Raw genomic sequence first — 22,011 nt, 5'->3', positions numbered from 1 at the left:
TTGAAATGCTAACCTGCAATACATGTATATCTAATTGTTATATTATTTACTAGTGGACCAAGTATGCAATTGATCATGACCTATTCCTCACCTCATATATGATCCTCTGGACGAGGTCGTACTCGCCCTCTAACGAGGAGTCCAGCAGGAGGGCCAAAGGGTTAAAGCGCACACGCATCCCGTGGTTGATGCGCTCCGAGCCGGTCTTACGCAGATTTGTTCTTTTGCCCTTAGAAACACAAGAGGGGATGGATGGATGGATAGATATTTGGTTATATAGACCTTCTGTAGCCCCGCTCCTTTCAGCACTTGTTATGTTGTCTTCCGGTTTGTAATTCCACAGCATGAAGGTAAGATCTTACGGATTTAAGAATGAACCGCTCGGCTCGTTCCAGTCTTTTGACATTGTTCTGCTTCAAACATCACATTGTAGAGTTAACGAAAGTTATCAAGAGCATTAAGTAAATCCACTTTACCACCAGCTAATTACTTTTCGACAGTGATGCCGTAGAAAAATACTGAGCTACCGCAATAACAAAGTTCAAAGACAATATCCTAAAGATGGCTACGCACTTGTTTCTCTGACGCATAAGGTCTATACTAGAAGAAAATGCTGTATATATTGTATAATTTATACATTTCTACATAAATTAAATGGTCAAGTTCTTGTACATGAAGTAATAATACTAGGTGTTACCCAGACATGAACCACTCTTTCATTCCGCATATTAAAAGCCAATTGAGGGTCACTGGTTGCCACTTCTGCTCCATTTAAATGCTTAATGAGATCTGCGGCGGAGTACTCAGAATCTTAGTGTGGCTAGTTGCTAAGCAACAGCACAGAATGGATGGTCTGAATGGCATCTACTGATCTGACTTGTCTTCACCCTTCTCTCTGTCTCTCCCTCTTTTTCTATCTGTGGCCATACTCAAATCTGTAGGCTAAACGGCTAGAGAGTTTTCTATAAAGACAAGGAACCTATCCCAAATATCGTCCTCGTCCTTTAAGGGTTGGACTGTAATGGGCTGCTCAGTGTTGAGTCAGTACCTGACTACGCTGAAATGCTTTCACACCTTAGCACAGCAAAAAAGATATTCAATTTTGAGCCATCCATCAAGACCAACCCTGCTGCTGGGGTAGTCCCAACAGTACACATTTTAGATGTCTACCTTATCTGACACACCCATTTGAGCTCTTGGAGTCTTTACAATCGAAATGATGAGTTGAATTAAGTGCATTTGATTAGAAAGACATACAAAATGTGCAGCGTTGGGCAAACTCCAGGATCAGAGCTGGAAAACACTGATCAAGACATAGATGCTTTAGTTTTATAGCTGTATGTTCACAGATCATAACCAAAGACTAAAGAATAACACAAGATGTGATGTCACTCGTCCCTTGTATTGTTTCGAATGGGGAAAAGTGCATTGCTCAATATGGCGGAATAAGTCCCGTCTTCTAAATAAGAGCCAATCACCGATTGGTAAAGTCATAGCGTCACTGCAGCTGCCATTAGAAGCTCCAGTTCCTATAGAAACAGTCAGACACGCACTTCCACTGCACATGAGCGTAATCCAGCCTGCACATTTTCGCTTTCTGTCATAATTTGAACGTTTAAAAACAAAATTTATGAGACAGTTATTGTCAGATTTCATTGGTGATTTCAAATTAGAAATTTAATCAAAAGCTTGGCAAACAGTTTTTTTGGAGAATTTGATGTTTTCTCATTCAAAGAGATAGGAGCTGCATTTGCATGCCCGAGAGGCATTTCAAAGATGGAGTGAAATGACTTGTCTTAAGGGAACTTTGTCATAACGCCTAAATCAATTTAAGTTTTCTAATTGGTAAAAACATGCCTGTTAAGGTTCACACTGACAGCAAAAAAACAGTGATTATAGTTTATAAAGTTTTAAATAGGAATCTTTTTCTTACAAAAACCCATCGCTTCACTTCAGAAGTCTTTTATTAATCCACTGGAGTCGTATGGATTTCTTTTATGATGGATGGATGCTCTTTTTGCAGCTTCAAAAACTCGACCGCTATTCAATGCCATTATAAAGCTTGGAAGAGCCAGGATTTTTTTTTAAAATAGAACTCTGTTTGTGTTCAGCTGAAAGAAGAATACATTTACACCTAGGATGGCTTGAGGCCAATTTATGGGATAATTATTGGGTGAACTATTCCTTTAACTGAAAAAACCAAAAAACAGCTCAACTTCGTCACATCAGTCACTCATGTCGTCTTAAATCGACCACTCTTTCGGAAATTGAATGACTTTGGGCAACTTGGGTCGCTGCAATTTGCAGTCAGTGTGAACATTCATTCAGTCCTCTAAAAACATGGTTGTGCCTTTAGGGAATATAGTAGTACCTACCGGTGGTAGTGTGACCTGTCCTGTGACCTCTGGAGCCTTCATATTAACACTGTCCTCCCCCGGCCCCTCCTGCTCTGTCATGCTGGGATATGGAGGTGGAGGGTAAGGTGGATACTCCTCAACATAAGGCTCTGGAGCAGCCGGGCCATAGACTTCCTGTTCTTCCTTCAGTCCAGTGCTAGAAATGGTGCTGTCATCCAGGATAGGTGATCGAGGTGGAAGCGGTGGAGGCGTCAGCTCCTCCTCCTCTCTTTCACACTCGGGTATCGTAGTATCATGGTGTCCCTCCTGGGGTCTAGTGCCCTCGTCAGCTGCCGACCTGCATCCATCCTCGCCTTCAGCCTGAAAGAAGCCAGCTGGGGTGATCATGGTCTCCATGGCTGCCAGCGTGGTCTTCTGGTAGAGGAGCTTCTGGATGTTGGGTCCGCCGGGCCCCTCGGACTCTGTTATAGAGCCACGCTTTTTAAGAGGCCTGGGCGCATGGTGCAGTCTCTTCCTTAGGGCCTCCAAGTCAACGTCGCTCTGGAGCCGATGGGAATTTGAGAGGAACGGGAGAAGTTTGGTTGGGCTGAGGGGCCGGGGAGCACGTTCTACCTCCTGGCCCTCCACAGAGGAGGATACAGGGGCCATGTTGTGTCCCTGGTCCACTTGGTCACCATCTAGGCCTCCAGTTTTCTCAAGATGACTGCTGTCCTGAATAAGGGACTGCTGCCCCCCACTGGATGGGATGACTGGTTTACCATATACTGTGAGAGGAAAGAAGTGAGGATCAGGTACTAATTGTTATTTATATTCCTGAGCGACCACTAAAATAAGAACATAAGCTACATAGCTTGAATCTAACCAATCCAAGGGTACTGAGTATATTTAGTATATATACTAATGATAATTCATTATATTTTATGACTATATCCTCATTTCACATTTGTTTCTGTGCCTGAGCTACAAAGTGTACCTTTGCAGACAGAGTCATTTGCCTACATGCTGCTAGTTTTTAAAGATATGCAAACCAAAGAGAGAACCAAATGACAACAAAGTTATGTAACTAATGGAACGAGTACTTTCCCTCTCTTTGTGAAAAGTGAGCATCACTATGAGCCCTACTCACTCTGGATAAAGCACTAATTACATTATCATATGTGCAATTTTGGTACACCCTCAAAGCACACATCACACTGTACACACATAATCTTGCTAATATTTAAGCAGAATAAATGTGTACAGCTGTTAAGATTGTTGTTGCAAATTACACTTTTGTGCCAAATACTGTCTCCTTGTGTCTTCAATTCAAATTTATTCCAACTTGTGTACTGTCTCTCCATCTGGTGTCAGCTAAAAAGTGAATAAACATCAACACTTGTAAATATACTGTAGCAGAACAATGAAGTGTCAACTTGCTGCAGCGTCATTTAAGGGCACAAAATGCTTTTTTTAATTTCCCCAAGATCTAAGTGAAATTTGGTCAAAAAAAAGTCCAGCAGACTTCCTGTTGTAATAATTAAGCAGCTTGGTTTAAACACTACGGTACATCTAAATCAGAGGCCGTAATAAATAACTCTTTTCTTCATTTGTTTCTACCTTAAAGAACTTTAAATTTAACTAAAGAAAGCTTTTGATGATTATGAACCTTTTTATACTAAAAGAAGTTTTAACTGGTATTGTTTATAAATCTATATATAAGAATAAGTATTGGTATAAGTCTATTTGTTGTCTAATTTCATCTTATTTGTCTCTCTGCGTTTATAAAACAAATGTTTGCATCAATCTTTGTTCAAATTATTAGTTATATCTTAAAGTTCCTCAGGTTCGAACAGAGCAAGGGAAAAAGGCTTAAATATAATGCTTCATCTGCTTGGAATAATTCACAAAACATCTTAAAGCTTACTATGCTTCCATCACTAAACGAGTTTAAGTTACTTTTAACTGATTATGTGTTTTATCTTTTGGTAAATTGCTGTTGTGATCTTTGATTGTGTTTTGATATGTATTTGTATGTCTATGTTATCGTAGCTGCTATCTTGGCCAGGTCACTCTTGTAAAAGAGATTTTAATCTCAATGAGTTTTTAACCTGGTAAAATAAAGAATTAATAAATGAAGACCAAAATGCTCAGACGCAATGTTTGGATCACGACTAAGAAATATGTTTATTTTAAGCTCAAAAATCCTGTTCTTAGACTTTTTAGTCATTTGCACAACTATAAGAAATACCTAAGCATTTCCAAACAAATTGTATGTTTTCCTCTCCTGTAGTGCAACAGCTCTCAAATCTCAGACAACAGTTTGACAACTAAACGAGTGTTTATGATGACGAGTAAATTATGGCAGAATTGTTGGTTTTGGGTGAATCATTCCTTTAATACTAGATTAAGTTACTCAATGTCCTCTTCAAAGTTAATTCTGTGTGCTTTTGTTGATTTGGCAGCAAGTCCAGTGTAACATTACATCTTCTGAAACAGATACTTATCAAATTCAATCATAAGATACCTCTAAATTAGTTTGGATGTCTTGTGTGGTGACGGTACTCACATCGAGGCTGTGAACGGGTCAGTGTACTTTGCCCTTGGTAACCCTTCCCAAGGGTGTTCTGCTGGGTGTACATGGAGTAGATGGAGCTTGCTGCCACCGTCTGGGGCTTGTGGAGTGTGGTGGGGGTGGACGTCTCTTTCCCAGCTGAAGTATCTGTTGTGAAAGGGCGTACTGTGGCAGCAGGTAAGGTGTCCGGTTTAGGGGGCAGAGGTAGGGATAAGGTGTTGTTGTGGGATGGAAGGGGCATTGGAGGTTTCTGATTGGCTGATCTGGCTTTGCCAGGGAAGGTGCCTGTGCTGTAAGGAGGTTTACTGAAGGTGGACTGGCCTGGTAGAGCAGGTTTGGGCTTGCTGGGAACAGGAGGAGGAACCTTCCCAAACGTTCTGCCTGCAGACTAGGATTGAAAAGGCATTAGGTGTTTATTTACAACATAATAACTATACATACATTGGCATTCATTTATTGGAAATCTCTGAAAACTGTTAAATTCATGCTATACCTGGGCATCCCTCAAGAGGTCCTCACTACTCTGGTTCTTGCGTAAGGGCAATGGCGGCGGTCTCAAATCTGCCTCAGGATCTACTAACAGACATTTAAGAAAACAGCTTAATGATCTCTTGAAATGTAAACATTAGGATTTCTCACTGGAGTAACACATTGTCTGTGGGTTTGTACTATGTAAAGTGTGTAGTGGATGTTAAATACTTTTGCTTATCCCAGTTTAATGGAGAGACAACTTCAAGTAAGCCATTAGTGGTTGACTTCCTGAAGAGTGTAAACAATGTGGCGCTATCAAAACATTGGTCTGACATGTCAACTTCTGGCTCAACCAATGGCTTGAGTCTGAATGCAAGTTTTGAAAGGTTGGAGAGAGAGGTCTACTGCACCTTTTTCCTGGGATCCGTGGCTGGTCATACGGGGAAGGGTGGAGGAATGGCCATGGGTGCTGCTGTTGGTTTCTGTGTTGGAAAACAAATCTGACACTTTGGAGATCTTACTTGTCAAGAAACCAATACCTGGAAATAAAATTGGAAAAGATGAATCAGGGGTTATTAGTCCAATAGGGAGAGGTATGATGGTATACAGATATATACACGTACCTGTGTTCGGTTTGGGGAGGGGTTTGGGAAGAGTGGCTGTGCCGTCGGGATAAGCAGGCTTCACCAGAATCTCCTGTCTGGGAGGAACTGGAGGAGCTGGAGAGGTCTGGATGTACGGCCCAACAGCAGCAACCCTGGCCGGGCCGATGGGCTGAGAGCTCTGCCCTTCAGGTGGCTGCTGGAAGAGGAAACGACAGAGAATGAGGGGAAGTATTTCTGTGCGTCACAAACTAAATTTGTGTCCAAAAAGAAGAAGAGATGTGAAAGTTATAGAGATGCTCACAGGCAAGTTCTCTTTCTGTTGGAGAGCAGCTTTTTTCTTCCAGAGCCTCTCTCTCAGTTCAGCCACTCTTTTGTCCATAGTGGCCATTTCTCCGTTCTTCTTGTTTAGATTCTCTCTCTGCTGCTGGAGTTTGGCACTTTGCTCCTGATTCAATTTATTCCTCAGCTGTTGAAAGGAGAAAATCCCAGAACAAAAGAGGGACTGTTGAATTTTGTGTGCGAGACTATTCACTTTTTAAAAACCAAATTTAAAGCCTGAAAAGTGTATTCCTGCTATATTTCTTTCAAATAAATGCCACTTGGTTTGATATTTTGTTATAAAGTAATATTTTAAGTGTGTCCAAATACCACTGCATGTTGTGAATAGCAAGATTGTGTTATAGCAAGCTGTAGGCCAAGAGGAAAAAAGCTACCTGAAGTTCTTTGTACAGTCGCTCTAGTTCCCCACTGGAGCTCGATCCTGCCTCGTGTGGGACGTCCATTTTGCCGCCACGTAACATGTCCAGTTGTCGACTCAACTCCTCCACCCTGCTGACGGCCACCACCAGCTCCCGCTGCTTCTGCTGGAACAGGCCGTTCATCTGCTCGATTTCCTCCACTACAGAGGGAGAAAAAGGAGGTTTATAATTCACTTGTTAATTAATTTCTCATTCCCATAAGCAAAATCATTTGTTATTGTCTCTGTTGATTAATTTAGAAGCTAATGGCAGTTTTATATAACAGATGCAGCAAAATTAACTTTTCCATTAGTGGGCAAATGATCCACAACAAATTACATTTTCGTAAAAATCCAAAACACGTTTTATATATATATATATATATATATATATATATATACAAATACACGCAGACGTTTATGTTAGATGTGATTAATCGATTTGACAACACTAATAATAATCTATAATTTTCTTTAGTGATAATCGTTTTAGTAAAATGACTTGCTTATATAGATAATTTGTACACGACTGCACCAAACAAAACAGCAAAAATAAAGACTATTTTTAAACTGGCTTCCCAAACACTCTCCCTCTAATTTCACCTTGAACCAATATCCTTCAAAGAGGGTCCACGTTACAGCACATGCAGTTCCAGCGTTTCTAACCTACTTTCTCAAACAAGTTTACTGGGTCTGACCTAGTTTACTATTGCTGATGCGTTTCTGTTCGACTTGTCCTTTCAGAGCTCGAACCCTGCGCAGTTTGGCCTCCTGGTTCTCTGCGTTCTCCCGCAGCATTCGCAGTTTCTCCTGCTCGGACGCCTGCTGTTGCTGCTGCCGCTGGTCCTGCAGCTTCAGGAACCGCAGTCGCTGTTCCTGTGAGGAGGCGTCAGGTCACAATCTCAGCGAAACACATTTTCAGACATCATTACGTTTCAGAACTATGCACCTACTGTTTTCAATCATGCTGATAATGGACAAAACTGTTGTGATATGGAGAACATGACAAATATGATGACAACTGAGTTCACCGTATAACATTATGCAGTCGTTTTATTCAAATGCTCAACTTGTGACACCATTTCATGTATGACTTGGTCAGGAGATGGTGTTCTTTTCCATACAGCCTCAGACTCCATTCATATACATTGTATGGAAAAGAGCAGCTTGGACATTCTGCTAAATATCTCCTTTTGTGATTGATGGGAGATAGACAGTCATACAGGTTTGGAATGAGTAAATTACTTTAATTTTTGCACGAAGTGTCCCTTTAAGTTGTAAAAAAACTAAACACTGACTAGTCATTTTTGCCAATGGCGCAGTGGGCTACCTTTGTGGCCAGGAGCTGTTGTTGTGCGTTGATCTGTTGTTGTTGCCGTGACGCCATCTCTTGCAACTCGCTGAGGGTGATGTCCAAATGAGGGGCCGCCATCTAAAACAACATCAGCTTTTGCTGTTTTATATAGGACAGCTATATTTGAAACATTTTAAATAGGGATGCACCAATATGAAAATTTTGGCCGATACCATAACTGATATATCGGCCGATGAATCTGATTCCAAATTTTTATATAATGTTTGAGAGCCTGATTACAAAAACAAAAGTCTCACCATTAAAATCCTATCCCAAGCAAACAATTATAATAATATTTTAACATATTATTTTATGTAGCCTATATGACAGATTTGCGCTGTGCATGTTTTTACTGCATTTTCTTTTTTTCAAATGTCTCAGCTGAAGGAAATCGATTATTTATCATTTTAATATATCGGCCAAATTTTCTTATCGGGTCCATAACGATAACTTAAAAAATGAACATATATCGGCTGATACCGATATGGTGGCCAATATATCGTGCATCCCTAATTAAAGGTTGTTTTAAAGGATTTTAATATGGTGAAACTTTGTTGTCAGGTCACGTATACAGTACACGCAATTATACATGGTATATGCAATTATACATGTTATATGTGGTTTGCTTTTTGAAATCTTTAATATATCTTGAGTGCGGTGGAATAAACTATGAGTGGTCCCTCATTCCCAAAGTCTGATTTACGCCTCAGTTTTTAATCACATTTAAGGCTTAATTAAACAAATTCTGTAATTATTAAAATGCTTTGCAATGCCATAATTCATTCATCACTTTAAGGGAATTCATACTCACTCCATTTTCCATGAGTCTGTCCATTGTCCCCTTCACTGCGTTTCTCCTGGCAAGAGACTCTTGAGCTCTGTGACCTCCTGTAGCCAGAGAGAGTTAGCAGTGTTAGCAGCATGTTAACAGTTATTGCTCATACTTAGGGTTAAGGATGTATATTAAGCTTTAACGGATAACTAGCCAAGAACTGTTTTTGCAAAGAACTTAAATGATACCTCAAATCATACAGCTTGTTGAGGAGAATGGTATATTAAGACTTTGACTCAAAGCTCAACAGTTAGCATTTAGCAAACTAGCATTTGAACACTAACAATAAAGGTCAGGAATAATGGATTTAGCCTGAAAGAGAGTGGCTGTGCTTGGGTGAACCTCATTACATAATGATGTTTGGCTGGGGAAAACAACTAGTGCTCAATTATCCTGCATATGACTGCCTGTGCCAGGGTCCCACTTACATAACCTAAACACTGGCACTGCTAGCGCCGCTTATGTGGGTTACTGGATAACACAGTCTAGGAGTAAAACAATGCCCCAAAAATGCTCTTGGTCACAGTCTGACACCACAGGGGTCCTAATCAGGGCTTACTGATTACACCAGCATAGGGTTTTACCTCAATTCTGTGCGAAAACAAACCACAAACACCACGGATACAAGTCAAACTGCATGTAATTGACATAATTATGCAAGACAGAAAAATAAGGAACTCTTTGTGAGTTAAAGCCAGGCGTACAGAGCCGATATCACTCGCATTGTTGTGTAACAGCCGGTCTTTGTCCGGCAAAGAAGGCCAAAGTCACTCAGAGAAATCTGAAACCTCACACATGGTTTCACATGACTGGGATGCTTAAACTTCTCAGGGGAACAGGGAGGATTCACTTCAAACACGACATGTAAACAAACTACTAGAAATTGCAATAAGAGGAATTTATGAGTTACAAATAACAAGCAAAACAGCCGACCCAAAGTGTGTTATATAATGTATGTTATATATGTTTTATATGTTTTATATATATATAAAAAGACAAAGGGTGTTTTGAATTAAAAATAATATGGAAAATAACTGACAAAAATACTTTGTATTTGTATAAATACTTTAAATTCAGAGAGATTTTATATATTATAAATTTATACATATTTCTAATTACAAAAATATAATATAATAACAAGAAAAATTCAGTGGTACCAAAACTTGAATATAAATACCAAAAAAAAGAAAGAAAATATTCATATAAAAAAAAATATAATAAATAAATAGATGACAAAGGGTATTTATGAGTTAAAAATAACATGCATTATTATTATAATTTAATATAAAATAACTTAGCTTACTAACAAATAACTTAACTTACATAAAAATACCAAATAAAAACAATTTATTAATAGTTTGTGGCACTTGTCACATGAATTATGTGCTATTTATTTGTTTAATTATGTGGGAGTGTCAAAGATTAAATAAGGAATTAGAGAAAAATTGTGTGTGTGCAGGACATGTACGTGTATTGGATGTGTGCGTGTGTGAATGCGTGTGGGCATATGTGTTAGTGACTGAATTCTTGGATGCATTTGGATAGAAAGCGAAACACACACACACACACACACGCACACGCACACGCACACACACACACACACACAAAATGAGTGTCAGTGTTTGAACTACACCGCATTTAGCCACATATTACTTTCACACAGGTGTTCCTTCACCAACTGCACTCTGCAGTAAGAGCTGTACATGTCAATATTATATTAATTGTTTCTGTGATATAATGGATAAATGGATAATCCAAGTTGTTTTTTTGTTTGTTTGTTTTCTCACATGTGCCTCCTCTGGTGTTTCAGAACATATCGTCCATTGTGCGTGCATGTTTATAGGACACAAGATAAAGATCCATTCGGATCTATTCCAAAGCCCCCCACCCTAGGCAGTGCCCACAAAACAAGCTGTTCTGCAGTAAATTATTCATGCCCCAACACAGCCATAACCATGTCAAATTTACAACCTCTCTATTCACAGTCTCCTATAAAAGGAAATGACATTCACGCCTATCTGCAACAACAGCATGTCTACACTGACAGCAGACCGCCGACTGGGAGAGGATGTAATCGAACGTGCCCGTGATTTGGTATGGAAAAAGAGCCGGTCTATATTCAAATGGCCATCCAACCATCATTTTTCACCAGCGGCCTTACACAGTTTAATTTGACGTAATGAAATACGATATGCTTCTTGGAGAATTTAATCCTGACATTTCTTTAAAAATACCCTTATCATTTATCATGGTCACAAGATTGAAATTTTAAGACAATTCCCTGCTGACAAACATAATCAAATTTAAGATAAAGTGACAAAAAGAGAGACTTTAAACTGTCTGTAGAGCTTTACAACATTAAAATAAAGTTATTTATTTATTTATGGATTTTTTTAATATATATATATATATATATATATATATATAAATAAATATATATGTATAACTGTCAACCCTGTTACCATTTTTTTATATATTATATATAAAAAATGGTAACAGGGCTGACAGTTATACAGATTACATTGATGGTTCATTTAATTGTGTGCGTGTGTGTGTGTGTGTGTGTGTGTGTGTGTGTGTGTGAGTGTGTGTGTGTGTGTGTGTGTGTGTGTGTGTGTGTGTGTGTGTGTGTGAAACAACAATATGCTTCTTAGAAAGAGAATTTAATCCTGACATTTCTAGGTACCTTTTCAAATATCAGTTGTTTACTACACAAAATCACGGTAACAGGGTTGACATTTTAAGACTTCTCGACTGACAAACAAAAGATTAAGTGATTAAAATAATAAGACTGTCTTTTAAGTGAGCTCTACAAGGACAACTCAAAGTTTTTTAAAATTTATTTATGGAATGGTTCATTACTTTTAAAAAGAAAAAAATATATAATGGTAACAGGGCTGACGCATAACTTTTAAACAATTAAATAAATGGCTTAAATTGTTAGACAACTTTTAACAGATTGAATAAATAAATGGTCACACTTTAGTTTAGGGTCCAATTCTTACCATTATCTACAACTTTAGCCTCAATAAATGGGTTAGTAAGGTAGTGGTTAAGTTTAGGTATTTGGTAGATTAAGGATGTAGAATATGATCATGCAGAATAAGGCATTAATATGTGCTTTATAAGTACTAATAAACAGCCAATATGCAAGCTAATAAGCAACTACCTTAATAGTGAGAATTGGACCCTAAAGTCAAGTGTTACCAAATAAATAAATAAAAAATTATGCCATTTAAAAACATCTAAAATATATATGTATAGAGAGAGAGATATTAAAGAACAAATCTTTTATTTTATAATATTATTCATAAAAAAAATTTCACTATGAAATACACGGGCGCCAAAAATGCATCCTCATAATGAAAACCAAAAGTTGAAATGTGTACATTAACATATAGTAAACATACTTTTTTTTGCACGTATGCATATGAGGAACAAAAGTGGCACCAGTTTTGTAAAATGACTTTTTCTGGAAGATTTTGGTGAAAGCATTGACCTTCCTCATTCTCACCTGTATCGTGGCCAGGTGCTCGGTCATGGCGCAGGAAGAATCGCACCTCCGCCCTTTGCTGACCCCAGCGCTGCAGCACTTCGATTATCCGCTCGCTGTCACCAATCACACGCTCTGAGAGAAGAACCGACCAATAGGTAAGAAGTGATGCAAATTAGGTGGCAAAGATCCATTCTAGAGTGATGCATCACTGCACATTCAAACCACAGTCACATGGACAGGTGCAGCAAGATGATGCTATCATTTTTAATTCTTTAATGACTTTGTTAAAGGAATAGTTCACCCAAAAAATTAACATTGTGTCATTTATTCACCTTCAAATAATTTCAAACCTGCATGACGTTCTTTCTTCCGTGAAACACAAAAGGAGATATTTTGATAAATGTTCATGCCGCTCTATTAACTGTAAGTTTTAAACTTGATAAATAATGACAGAATTTTAATTGTTTGATTGTTACCCCAAATTCACATCAAATCAAAACAATTATTGGAATGAAGTTGCTCAATAATATTAAAAAACACACAAATGCAAGTCAGCACATACCAGATCCTCTCCACATCTCGGCGAGATAGCAGTCCACCTCCCCCGGCTCTTTACACATGTCCACCACATCTCGACACAGCGTCTCCGGCGTGATGGGAAGCTCCGTGAAGTGCTTGTCGCTGTTGCTGAGGTACACCGTTAGGAACATCTGAGTCAGTCAAAAAAGACACAACATGAGACGTTACAACAGAGGACAGAAACACTTTTTTTTTTGTTCCTCAGAGTAAGTGAACTTCGATTCTCTAGTTCTTTATAAAGCCATCTATGTACTTCTTTTTTGTACTTCAACCTAGAACAGATTTCAATACTCTCAACTGAAGCAGTGTTATTTTAACCATCTGGTGCTCTTCGGTCATTTTTGACCGCATTTCCTTTCTTTTTTTTTTACTTCGTCAGAATGTTTTTTGGTACTTGCTGTGTGAACATAAGAAAAAAAATCATAGACATGATTCCAAAAGGGTTAAATGGTCCTGATAAAAAGGCAAACTTGTACTCCTCATGGTCAAAATTGGCCACATTGGAAATGAATTGTAAACAAATTTGATCGATTTAATTAATTTTCAATTTCATTAGTTTTGTACTGCGCCCAAACAAAGTCTTACTGAAAGCTCATTTTTTGAGATATCAACCTCAAATTTGGAACACAACCTATTTACATTTATGGTTTCGATTTTCTCACAGTTTCAGAGAAAAACATGTTTTGAAAAATATACATTTCTTATAAAAGTTGAAAAGAGTACCTTTGTGCTTTTTTCATAGCAATAAACTTGTATAACTTTTTAAGTTGATTTTTTTCTCACTTCAGCAATAATCTGCCAAGTGTCATCTTTAAAATGACAAACTTAAGTCTGTGCTCCAAAGCATTCAAGGTTTAGGACAGTGTAAGTTGGAAACTATGCTCAAAAAGTGAATAAATGGATTAGAACTGCATAAATATAATTTAGTACCACAAAATCCCCTAAAAATACTAAATATTAAATTTAAAAAAACATTATCGAACTAATATACAGTACATTCATTTCATTGAAGCAAAAAAGGAGGCGCACCAGAGAGTTTTTAATATTATTTAATTACTATTGAAGAATTTATTCATATTTAAAATTAGCTTTTCACTGTATAATTTTAATATTTTTAAAATTAATTTATTTTAATTTCACTTTGAGTTATTTCAGTACTTCAACTCAAACTTATATTATTTCAGTTAGCTGACAAGGCAACATTTCAAATTTTCATTTAAGTTTTCTAAGGGTTTCGTTTAATATTTATATTTTAGTTCAGCTTAAGTTTTATTAATTTTGTTATGTGCTTCTGTAATGTTTTTTTTAATACATTTCAGATTATCTTTAATTCATTGTAAGTTTAGTCATTTTAGCATGTCAACTTCAGCTCTTTTTATTTCAGTTACAGGCAACATTTCAATATATATATATATATATATTTTAAAATCGTTTTAGTGTTAGTTTTATTTAATAATAACAACACTGATCTGAAAAACTTAGAATGTAACAAACAATTACTTATCCATACAGACAGACTCAAAATCCATATAGGCCTACAGCAAAATAAAGTTTCTTGAAGAGGTTCTTCACTTACATACAGCTTTATTATGAATGCTCGTCTCAACCATCCAGACCTATTATAGATATGTGACTATGCAACATATTCTCACAACTCGTTACATATCGACGCTTGGCCAGGACCCCTCTGCGTCACTTTTAAAGGGTAGCCCTTTAGCTTCATTTTTTGACGTGCAGGGTACTCCATTGCTTTCAATGAGAAACCCTTGGCGTCATACTGGGAGTGAGAATGTGTTGCACTGTATGCCTCACGTAATGTTATAATACAGCAGTGCGTGTGGGTGAAAATGCCAAGATGGATGGTTGACAGCAAAAGAAATGCTGTATTTCTGTCTTGGCACTTTAATTGCAGCCGGCACAGATGGCTGTCACATCAAGAGGGTTCTTATCCAGAAATAAAACACAAGCATGGGATCATTACTAGTCAGAAAGCAAGGAGGTTATTGATTTGTAATTCTGAAGACAAGGAAAAAGACAAGGTTATTGCCAATGTGGGTAACAGCATTAATCAAAAAATACTAGATCTTCATATAAATTCATGACTAAATAAATGTGATTTATTAATCAGTTACCTAATAATTAATAATTAATAAGTTACCTAACCCTAAACGTAAAAAAGAAAACGAATGAATAACGAAGACATAAACTCAATATGTTTACCAATAAAGAATAAGCATATTTTTGAAGGACATTCTGCTAGTGTGTGTTTATTTTCAGACTATCAGCAGCAGTTATTATCACTGCTGATAGAGTGCAAAAGTGTGTGTGTGTGTGTGTGTTTACATGCTTTGGCAAGCGAAGCTGAGGTACTAGTCACACCAGATGGGTAGAAGCGGCTCTTCAACCTTAACACCGGGACAGGAAACAGTCCTGCATGAGAATTCCTGAACGCACATATTTTATTACACGCGTCTCTGGGATACTTGATTCTGATTGGTCAATTGCAGCATTCTGCAGTGGAGTGTTTTTGTATAATGGCCACTAAAAAAAAAATTCCGGCAACCGATTTATTACACTGTGCTAGTTTTATGTAATTTATATCACTTTACATGTCTCTTACTTCCATAATAAAATAATTGTAAATTAAAAATGTTGTTATTTTATTTTATTTATTTATATTTTTTATTTATATATATATATTTTATTTTTCTTTATTATTTTATAATTTTTATAATATTGAGACGTAAATTTTACAAGGTGAAATACATGGCTTAAAAAACCCCCTGAAATTCACAACCCAAATTTGTCCAGACTGGGTTTCAAAGTGGACGTTTTTGAAAACGTTACCGCTACTGTCTCTGTGCAAACTACAAAAACGAGAATTTGTGAAAACGGTGATGTCATGCATATCACGTTCAGTCTATATGCATGTAGTGTTTCTTTACAAAGTGATATCGCCAACTGCCATGAATAATACAGTGTTTTTAGTCGTTTTCACGGATATGTGTGAACGGGGACAGTTTTAACGTTGTCGTCTGTACGCAAAAAAACACAAAGGAAAATCTTTTCAGTTTTTAGTACATCGTTGTTGTGTAAACATACCCTAAAACTAGAACTATTAAATATTGTTCTCGTTCATTGAAATAAGGGTTAAATGAAAAATAATTTTAGATGAAAAACTTAAAACTTAAAGAAAATTAATAATGTTGCCTTGACAACTAGCTAAATTTAAAAAGTTTAAATTGAAGTACTAAAATTATTAAAACTAACAAACTGAAATAAAAACGAATTAAAGCTAAATTAAAATATGATCAAAAAAACTAATACAAATGACAAAATAAAATTAAATTAACTGAAAATTTTAAATAAAAGCTAATTCACAATGCATTTTATTCTAATATTATTTTCAAATTTTTCATTTAAGTTTCTTAACTTAAGTTTTTCATATTTATATTTGATTTCAGCTTTATTTCACTTAACAAAAAGTAGTTTTAGTGTAGCTAACAAAAACAGCACTTCAATTCACCCACAAGCGTTTTTCTGAACGCAATTCTCGTTTGCGAGTCGAATGTTGTTGCAGACCACCGCAAACAGCTGTCATTAATAAATTCCTTAATGCAGTTTTTAAAATAGCTAGACTTGTCCAAACAGTTATCAGTATTCCTGATCTGTGCAACATCGGCGTCGTGACATTCATCTGCCGTCACACACAGCTGTGCGAAAAGGGTTTAAGAGGCTTTCTCTCCTTCAATGCGCAGACACACTAACACACATCAAGTCTAATCTGGCTTTGAATCCGCACACGACTGCTAAAGCACTTGTATCCGCGCCTACTGTCATGCTGCAAGCATGTATAAATAAATGCTTGACAAGATTCAGTCAGGAATATCTGTGTTTAGGCTTGTAATCCAGTAGTCTTTAAAAACTGTCCAGTTGATCCATAAGGGCCAGTAAAAATGAGGCCTGTTAAAGGAAATGAAACCGGAAATGAAACAGGCCACTGAAATGGCCACGAATGACAATAAAGGCTTCAAAAAGTAATCAAATAGGATCCAGTGAAAAAATGATAATCTTAGTGCCACTGCCGGCATAAATATTATGCTCTATATCAAGCAAATATGGAATTTGGCGACTAAAATACAGATAAAAGGTTAAGAAACGGTTGCTACTCTCTTAGAAATAAAGGTTCTTTATTGGCATCCATGAAAAACCTTTAATATTCATGGAAACTTTCCATTAAACAAAAGGTAAAGGAAAAACAAAAAGAAAACAAAAGGAAAAGGTTCTTTAGATTATTTAAAACAATTATTTTAAGAACTGTTCTTTGGAGAACCGATCTTCTATGAATTTGAAAAAGACATATTTTTTTTTTCTACAGCGATGCCATACAGTAGATATAAGAACTGGTTTTGGTTCCACAAAGAATTTTTCAGTGAACAGTTCTTAAAAGAACCCTTTTCTCTACAGTGTGAAGAACATTTTAATAATGTAAAGAAGAACTTAAGAGAATCTTTTGTGCAATGTAACGGTTCAATGGATGTAAAAGTTTCTTCATGGTACTTTCAATGCCAATAAAAAGCAATAATTTTATGTATTAGTATGGCATCAAAAATCTCCTCTTGTAACCCCTTATTTTTAAGAGTGTAGACCATAGCACTACTGTTTAAGTTAGATGAATGAGTATATTTCTGTCAGACCATTCTGTATCTCTTGGGATGACCAATGAAAGCTTGTATTAGATGAATGTTTGCTGGGAATGGAATTTAATTAATCTCCCTTTAATGTATATCTTCCTCTAATGCACTTATGTTGTAAATTGCATACGTCTAAACATTAACCTAATTTGTCTCTGGGTTATGGTTTATAAGATGAGCACTTGAAAGATCCTAATTGAATTATGGAAGGAGCATATTGTCTCATGGTGACTTGCAAACCGCAAACCGCAGACCTCTTACATATTATTTCCCTTTTCTTTTAAGCAGAAATTGAGCAGAATTCTTTATTGAATGGTGGTGTAAATTTTGTCCTGGCAGCCATTGCTACAAATTGGTAAAATTATGTTAAAATTAATAAAATAGCCATTTCCAAGACATACCCAATAGCTGGAATGGCCATTTTCCAAATTTTGAAGACAGAACCCTGGTTTCAATTACAGATTTGCGCAAAACTGTTACCATATTTTCTAAATGTCGATAAAAAACTATTATGAAATGTTTGTACTGAAATGTGTGTTGGCAGTGCCTGTACACAACCATCATATAATGATAAAAATCCATCCAGTGTTTTTGTTTTAATCTCTTTATATGTTTTCCCCTGCCTCAAATAGAGCCGTTCGATCTTGTGACATCACTAGATCGGACGCCCCTCCCACGATTGATAATTGACAGCACATTTGAACTCAGACCCGCCCTGAGCGAGCTGTCATCGTAGTCCAGCATTGTTGATACGCTGGAGCAGAATGGCGTCTAAGCGATTGTGGTGTTCTGTTCTTGGGTGTACTAAGGAACACATCAGTCATTTAATGTTCCTAAATTCGAACCGCTGAAGACACAGTGGCTGAGTTTTATTTTTGAAGGGAATATTCCCAACAATCAACGTAAAGGCTTTTATGTTTGCGCAAATCATTTCTCACCAGACTGCTGCTAATAAATGCTGGTATAAACGAGGGTCAGTGTAAATCTGGTTTTGCTAAGAAGCTGAAAACAGAATCGGTACCAACTATTCGTGTTCCTGCAGGACCTCCAGAAGAAGTGAGTGTAACGTTTTATTAACCTTTAAATATAAATCTTTGCAAATCGCTTGCATGCTTCACGATGAATGCGGCTAATGTTTACACTCAGGGTATATTACGGCATGTTTTCTATGTAACGTTACCTATACATCAGTAAACACATAGCGTCTGTATCTCACTGCTCTACTCTGCCAGTACATACAAAAATAGATCAAAGTGACATTACGTTAACCAACCATTCAGAAACGTCCTGTTCGAGCCTTTATTGTCGAACTTCTTCGGGGCCGTCATCTTGTTCCGGGTCCGACTCCGGTTCAAATTGATACGGATTCACAGATGTGTCCTCAGAGACTCCCGCTAACATTCTTGTTCCAAAATATACCCTCAACTGTTGTCAAAGCAACACTCCACGAGCGTTGTCAAAACGCCCCACAGAACAGAGGGGCGGAGTGAGCAAAGCTCATTATCATTTAAAGGCATATGCACTGAAACGGCGTGCTGAAAACAGAGCTGTTTTGACCAGGTAAAATTAGTGTTTTCTTACAATACTAATGAGAATTTTTAATAAAGGTTTATTACAAATTTTAATTTAGACCCTAAAGATTAATATTAACTTGTACAAAAATGGCACTATATGACCCCTTTAACCGATGTTATGAGACTAATACATATTTTTTCCTCTCGCGTTAAGTCATTACAAACATCATGGCATGGAATGTTGGTAGGTTTACGTATATCGTAGCCACCGCACTAGATTTTAATTGACATAGATGTAGGCGTGTTATCCAAGCATTAATGGCAAGGAAAGCCCCTTATACTTGGGAGTGGAACATATGAGGTGTTTCTGGGTGTTTCTCTCTTCTATCTGCTTCAAGGTCTTGATAAATTGTGGCATTTGTTTGATGTTTAGAATCCAGTATTCCCGTAATTCTTTTGTCCTGAGTTTAATAAAGAACTCAGTGTCGTCTTCTGTCCAAACATACCGCGTCATCCTTAAAAAATGATCGACTTTTACATACGCCAGGTGACCTGTAAATGCAAAAATCTGTTTACATTGCAGTCTTGTGAAATATTCTTTTTTCAAATTGCCAGAAAAACCACCTCATGTGAGCGTAAAAACTTTTTTGCGATGTATGGGAGTTTTCGCGAAACTGAAGTGTTTCCATTGTTCGTATTTTCGTGTTTTGACATTGATCGTATTTTCGCAATTTCAATTTGTGCAATTTGAAGGGTAATGGAAACGCAGCTAGTGATCTGTCTTTGTGACTTTCTGTCAAAGTAGGACATGTGTCTAAATGTCTGGCTACATGACGAAAAGTGCTTTTGAATCAGTGTTTGCTTCCACAGGGCATTAAATCCCAGAGAGATCATTGCTGTTATAGAAAAACCATTGTTTCATAGGCCAGCCCGAGGCGGTGATCCCAAACTTGATCCCTAGAGTAATATTTCTGAGAAATCTTAAATTACATGATGCTGTCCTAGGGCATGGGACAGAGATTTAGGATTACAGTATTATAGCACTTTTTTGCAACAAGACACTGTTTATGTTGCCACAGGTAACCACAGGTGATGTAATGGATTTGAATAGTCAAATATACTGGCATTTACCATCAGCTGACAAGCATTAAACTCTCACTGAATATTCACCAAATGTCTTGGAGACTTTCAATACAGATTCATTTAAGTAATAAACTTAATTTAGTTTAAAGGGTTTGAATAGAAAGTTAAACCCAAAAATGATATTTCTCTAATTTATTCACTTTCTTCAATACTATACAACACAAAAAAGACATTTTGATGAGTGTTTTTGTCCATACAATGACAGTGAATAGGGTCCAAAACAACTCTAGACCACAGTCACATAAAAAAACTAAGTTTCAACAGCAATGTTTACGCTGGTTAGTGTTGGAATAGCTGATCAAAGCCAGGTTAAGCTAGTTAAGCTAGTTACCCAACAATGTCAGTTTTCTCAGCAGACTTTTTACTCTATACTTTCTTATCTACAGTTAATACTGACATAACATCTCTGACTGACCTGATTTTATTTATGCATCGCCTTTTATGAGTTCCCTACTCATTTCAAAAAGCAAACAGTATGTAGGCCAGTTCATTGGGCCATTTTAAGTGGAAAAGAAAAAGGACGTCATTCTATTGCAATTCAAAGTCAAAGGCGTAGCCCTGGGCAACTTTGCATTTCGTGCACCAAAAGAATAAACATTAAACAAAAGCTTTTGATGACAAAACCATTTCTTTGTCAACAGTGCATTTGCAATTGAGTGCGTAGCTTTGACGCAATGACATTCAGGTTAACGCCTGTACTCATTAACCCTAAAGTATCTTGAAAACAGACCAAGCCACAAAACCTCATGAATTAAATGGCATTTACAACATATATCAATAATAGGAACCGTTCTTCATTATTTTTCCTGTTGCTGAAAACAGTAGATGCATTGATCAACTGGATAAATGAGATTGTCTGTTCTACAACATACAATGTACATTCACAGCCAGATTGGTTTTCATTAACTGTAAAGGTTCATCGCCTTGACTATTGGAGCTTGTGCAAAGGTGGGCAGTAATCACATTTGACAGGATGAATGAAAAGCGGTCAGCCACAAAGGTCGAAGAAAAGCCACTATGCCAACACAAAGAGGTAATCCAACGAACGCAGAGAGCATCAATTATTCAGTCTGATCACTACAAGAGCATCCATCAATACATGCTCTGATCGGACACGGTTTACTCGATAATGTGCCTTTAATTTAGGCTCTCATGCTTTGTTAGGAAATAGCTGTTGGTGCTTCTGTAAGTCACAGGGCAGAACCCGCAGATTCAGCAGGCTGTCAGCCTGCAGCGTGTGTGAGAATACAGGCCCAGAATCAGCCATATGGCCCCTGCAGTGGATTGACACAAAGCACGACTAATATGAGGATTAGTCTTGAGATCATACACTACAACTCCAACCCACACACACACTAACCCTCCAAAACCCTTTGGCCACCAGGAGAATAAAGGTGGTTTAATAAAAATGCTGAAGCTTCAAAAATATAGTCAACTCGCTCGAGGACCTGGTTTAATTTAACCTCTGCTAGTCTAAAGGACAGGTGAGCTGACTTCATATTCGCTCTGTTCAGCAGTACAGACACTGTTTATTGTAGCTAGAAATATCTTAAAGGTCAAAGTTAAAACATTTCGAGTGCCTGATTACCGGTTGGTCCTTGGGAGCCGAGTTTTCCAAACACACTTCTCTGCATAGCAGCAATGTTGTTGTGTGGAATGTGATCTTGGCAACAGTTGCC

The 22,011-nt window shown here is 37.3% G+C and overlaps 1 protein-coding gene across 6 annotated transcripts in view; it reads right to left on the bottom strand.

The window, feature by feature from the left end:
- The window catches only part of tp53bp2b (tumor protein p53 binding protein, 2b), a 41,694-nt gene that overhangs the window by 2,156 nt on the left and 17,527 nt on the right, over positions 1 to 22,011 (bottom strand). For 2 of the 6 annotated variants that reach the window (XM_077226821.1, XM_077226817.1), the window contains exons 2-14: positions 12,965 to 13,112; positions 12,421 to 12,534; positions 8,886 to 8,962; positions 8,051 to 8,152; positions 7,419 to 7,596; positions 6,698 to 6,882; positions 6,286 to 6,450; positions 6,003 to 6,180; positions 5,790 to 5,918; positions 5,402 to 5,484; positions 4,903 to 5,296; positions 2,376 to 3,121; positions 92 to 229 (exon numbers count right to left, since the gene is read on the bottom strand). In XM_077226821.1, coding sequence (XP_077082936.1) covers positions 92 to 229; positions 2,376 to 3,121; positions 4,903 to 5,296; positions 5,402 to 5,484; positions 5,790 to 5,918; positions 6,003 to 6,180; positions 6,286 to 6,450; positions 6,698 to 6,882; positions 7,419 to 7,596; positions 8,051 to 8,152; positions 8,886 to 8,962; positions 12,421 to 12,534; positions 12,965 to 13,112 — 2,637 coding nt within the window. The remainder of the gene's footprint in view (positions 1 to 91; positions 230 to 2,375; positions 3,122 to 4,902; positions 5,297 to 5,401; positions 5,485 to 5,789; positions 5,919 to 6,002; positions 6,181 to 6,285; positions 6,451 to 6,697; positions 6,883 to 7,418; positions 7,597 to 8,050; positions 8,153 to 8,885; positions 8,963 to 12,420; positions 12,535 to 12,964; positions 13,113 to 22,011) is intronic. The other 4 variants (XM_077226819.1, XM_077226818.1, XM_077226820.1 and 1 more) reach the window with 4 other exon arrangements.

The sequence above is a fragment of the Siphateles boraxobius genome, unplaced genomic scaffold (assembly GCF_051911475.1).
Source record: "Siphateles boraxobius isolate OS27281-9 unplaced genomic scaffold, OSU_SipBor_1 13, whole genome shotgun sequence".
In the NCBI taxonomy this organism is placed as follows: Eukaryota; Metazoa; Chordata; class Actinopteri; order Cypriniformes; family Leuciscidae; genus Siphateles; species Siphateles boraxobius.
The sequence above is the reverse complement of the archived record's forward strand: the minus strand, read 5'-3'. Positions and strand labels throughout refer to the sequence as shown.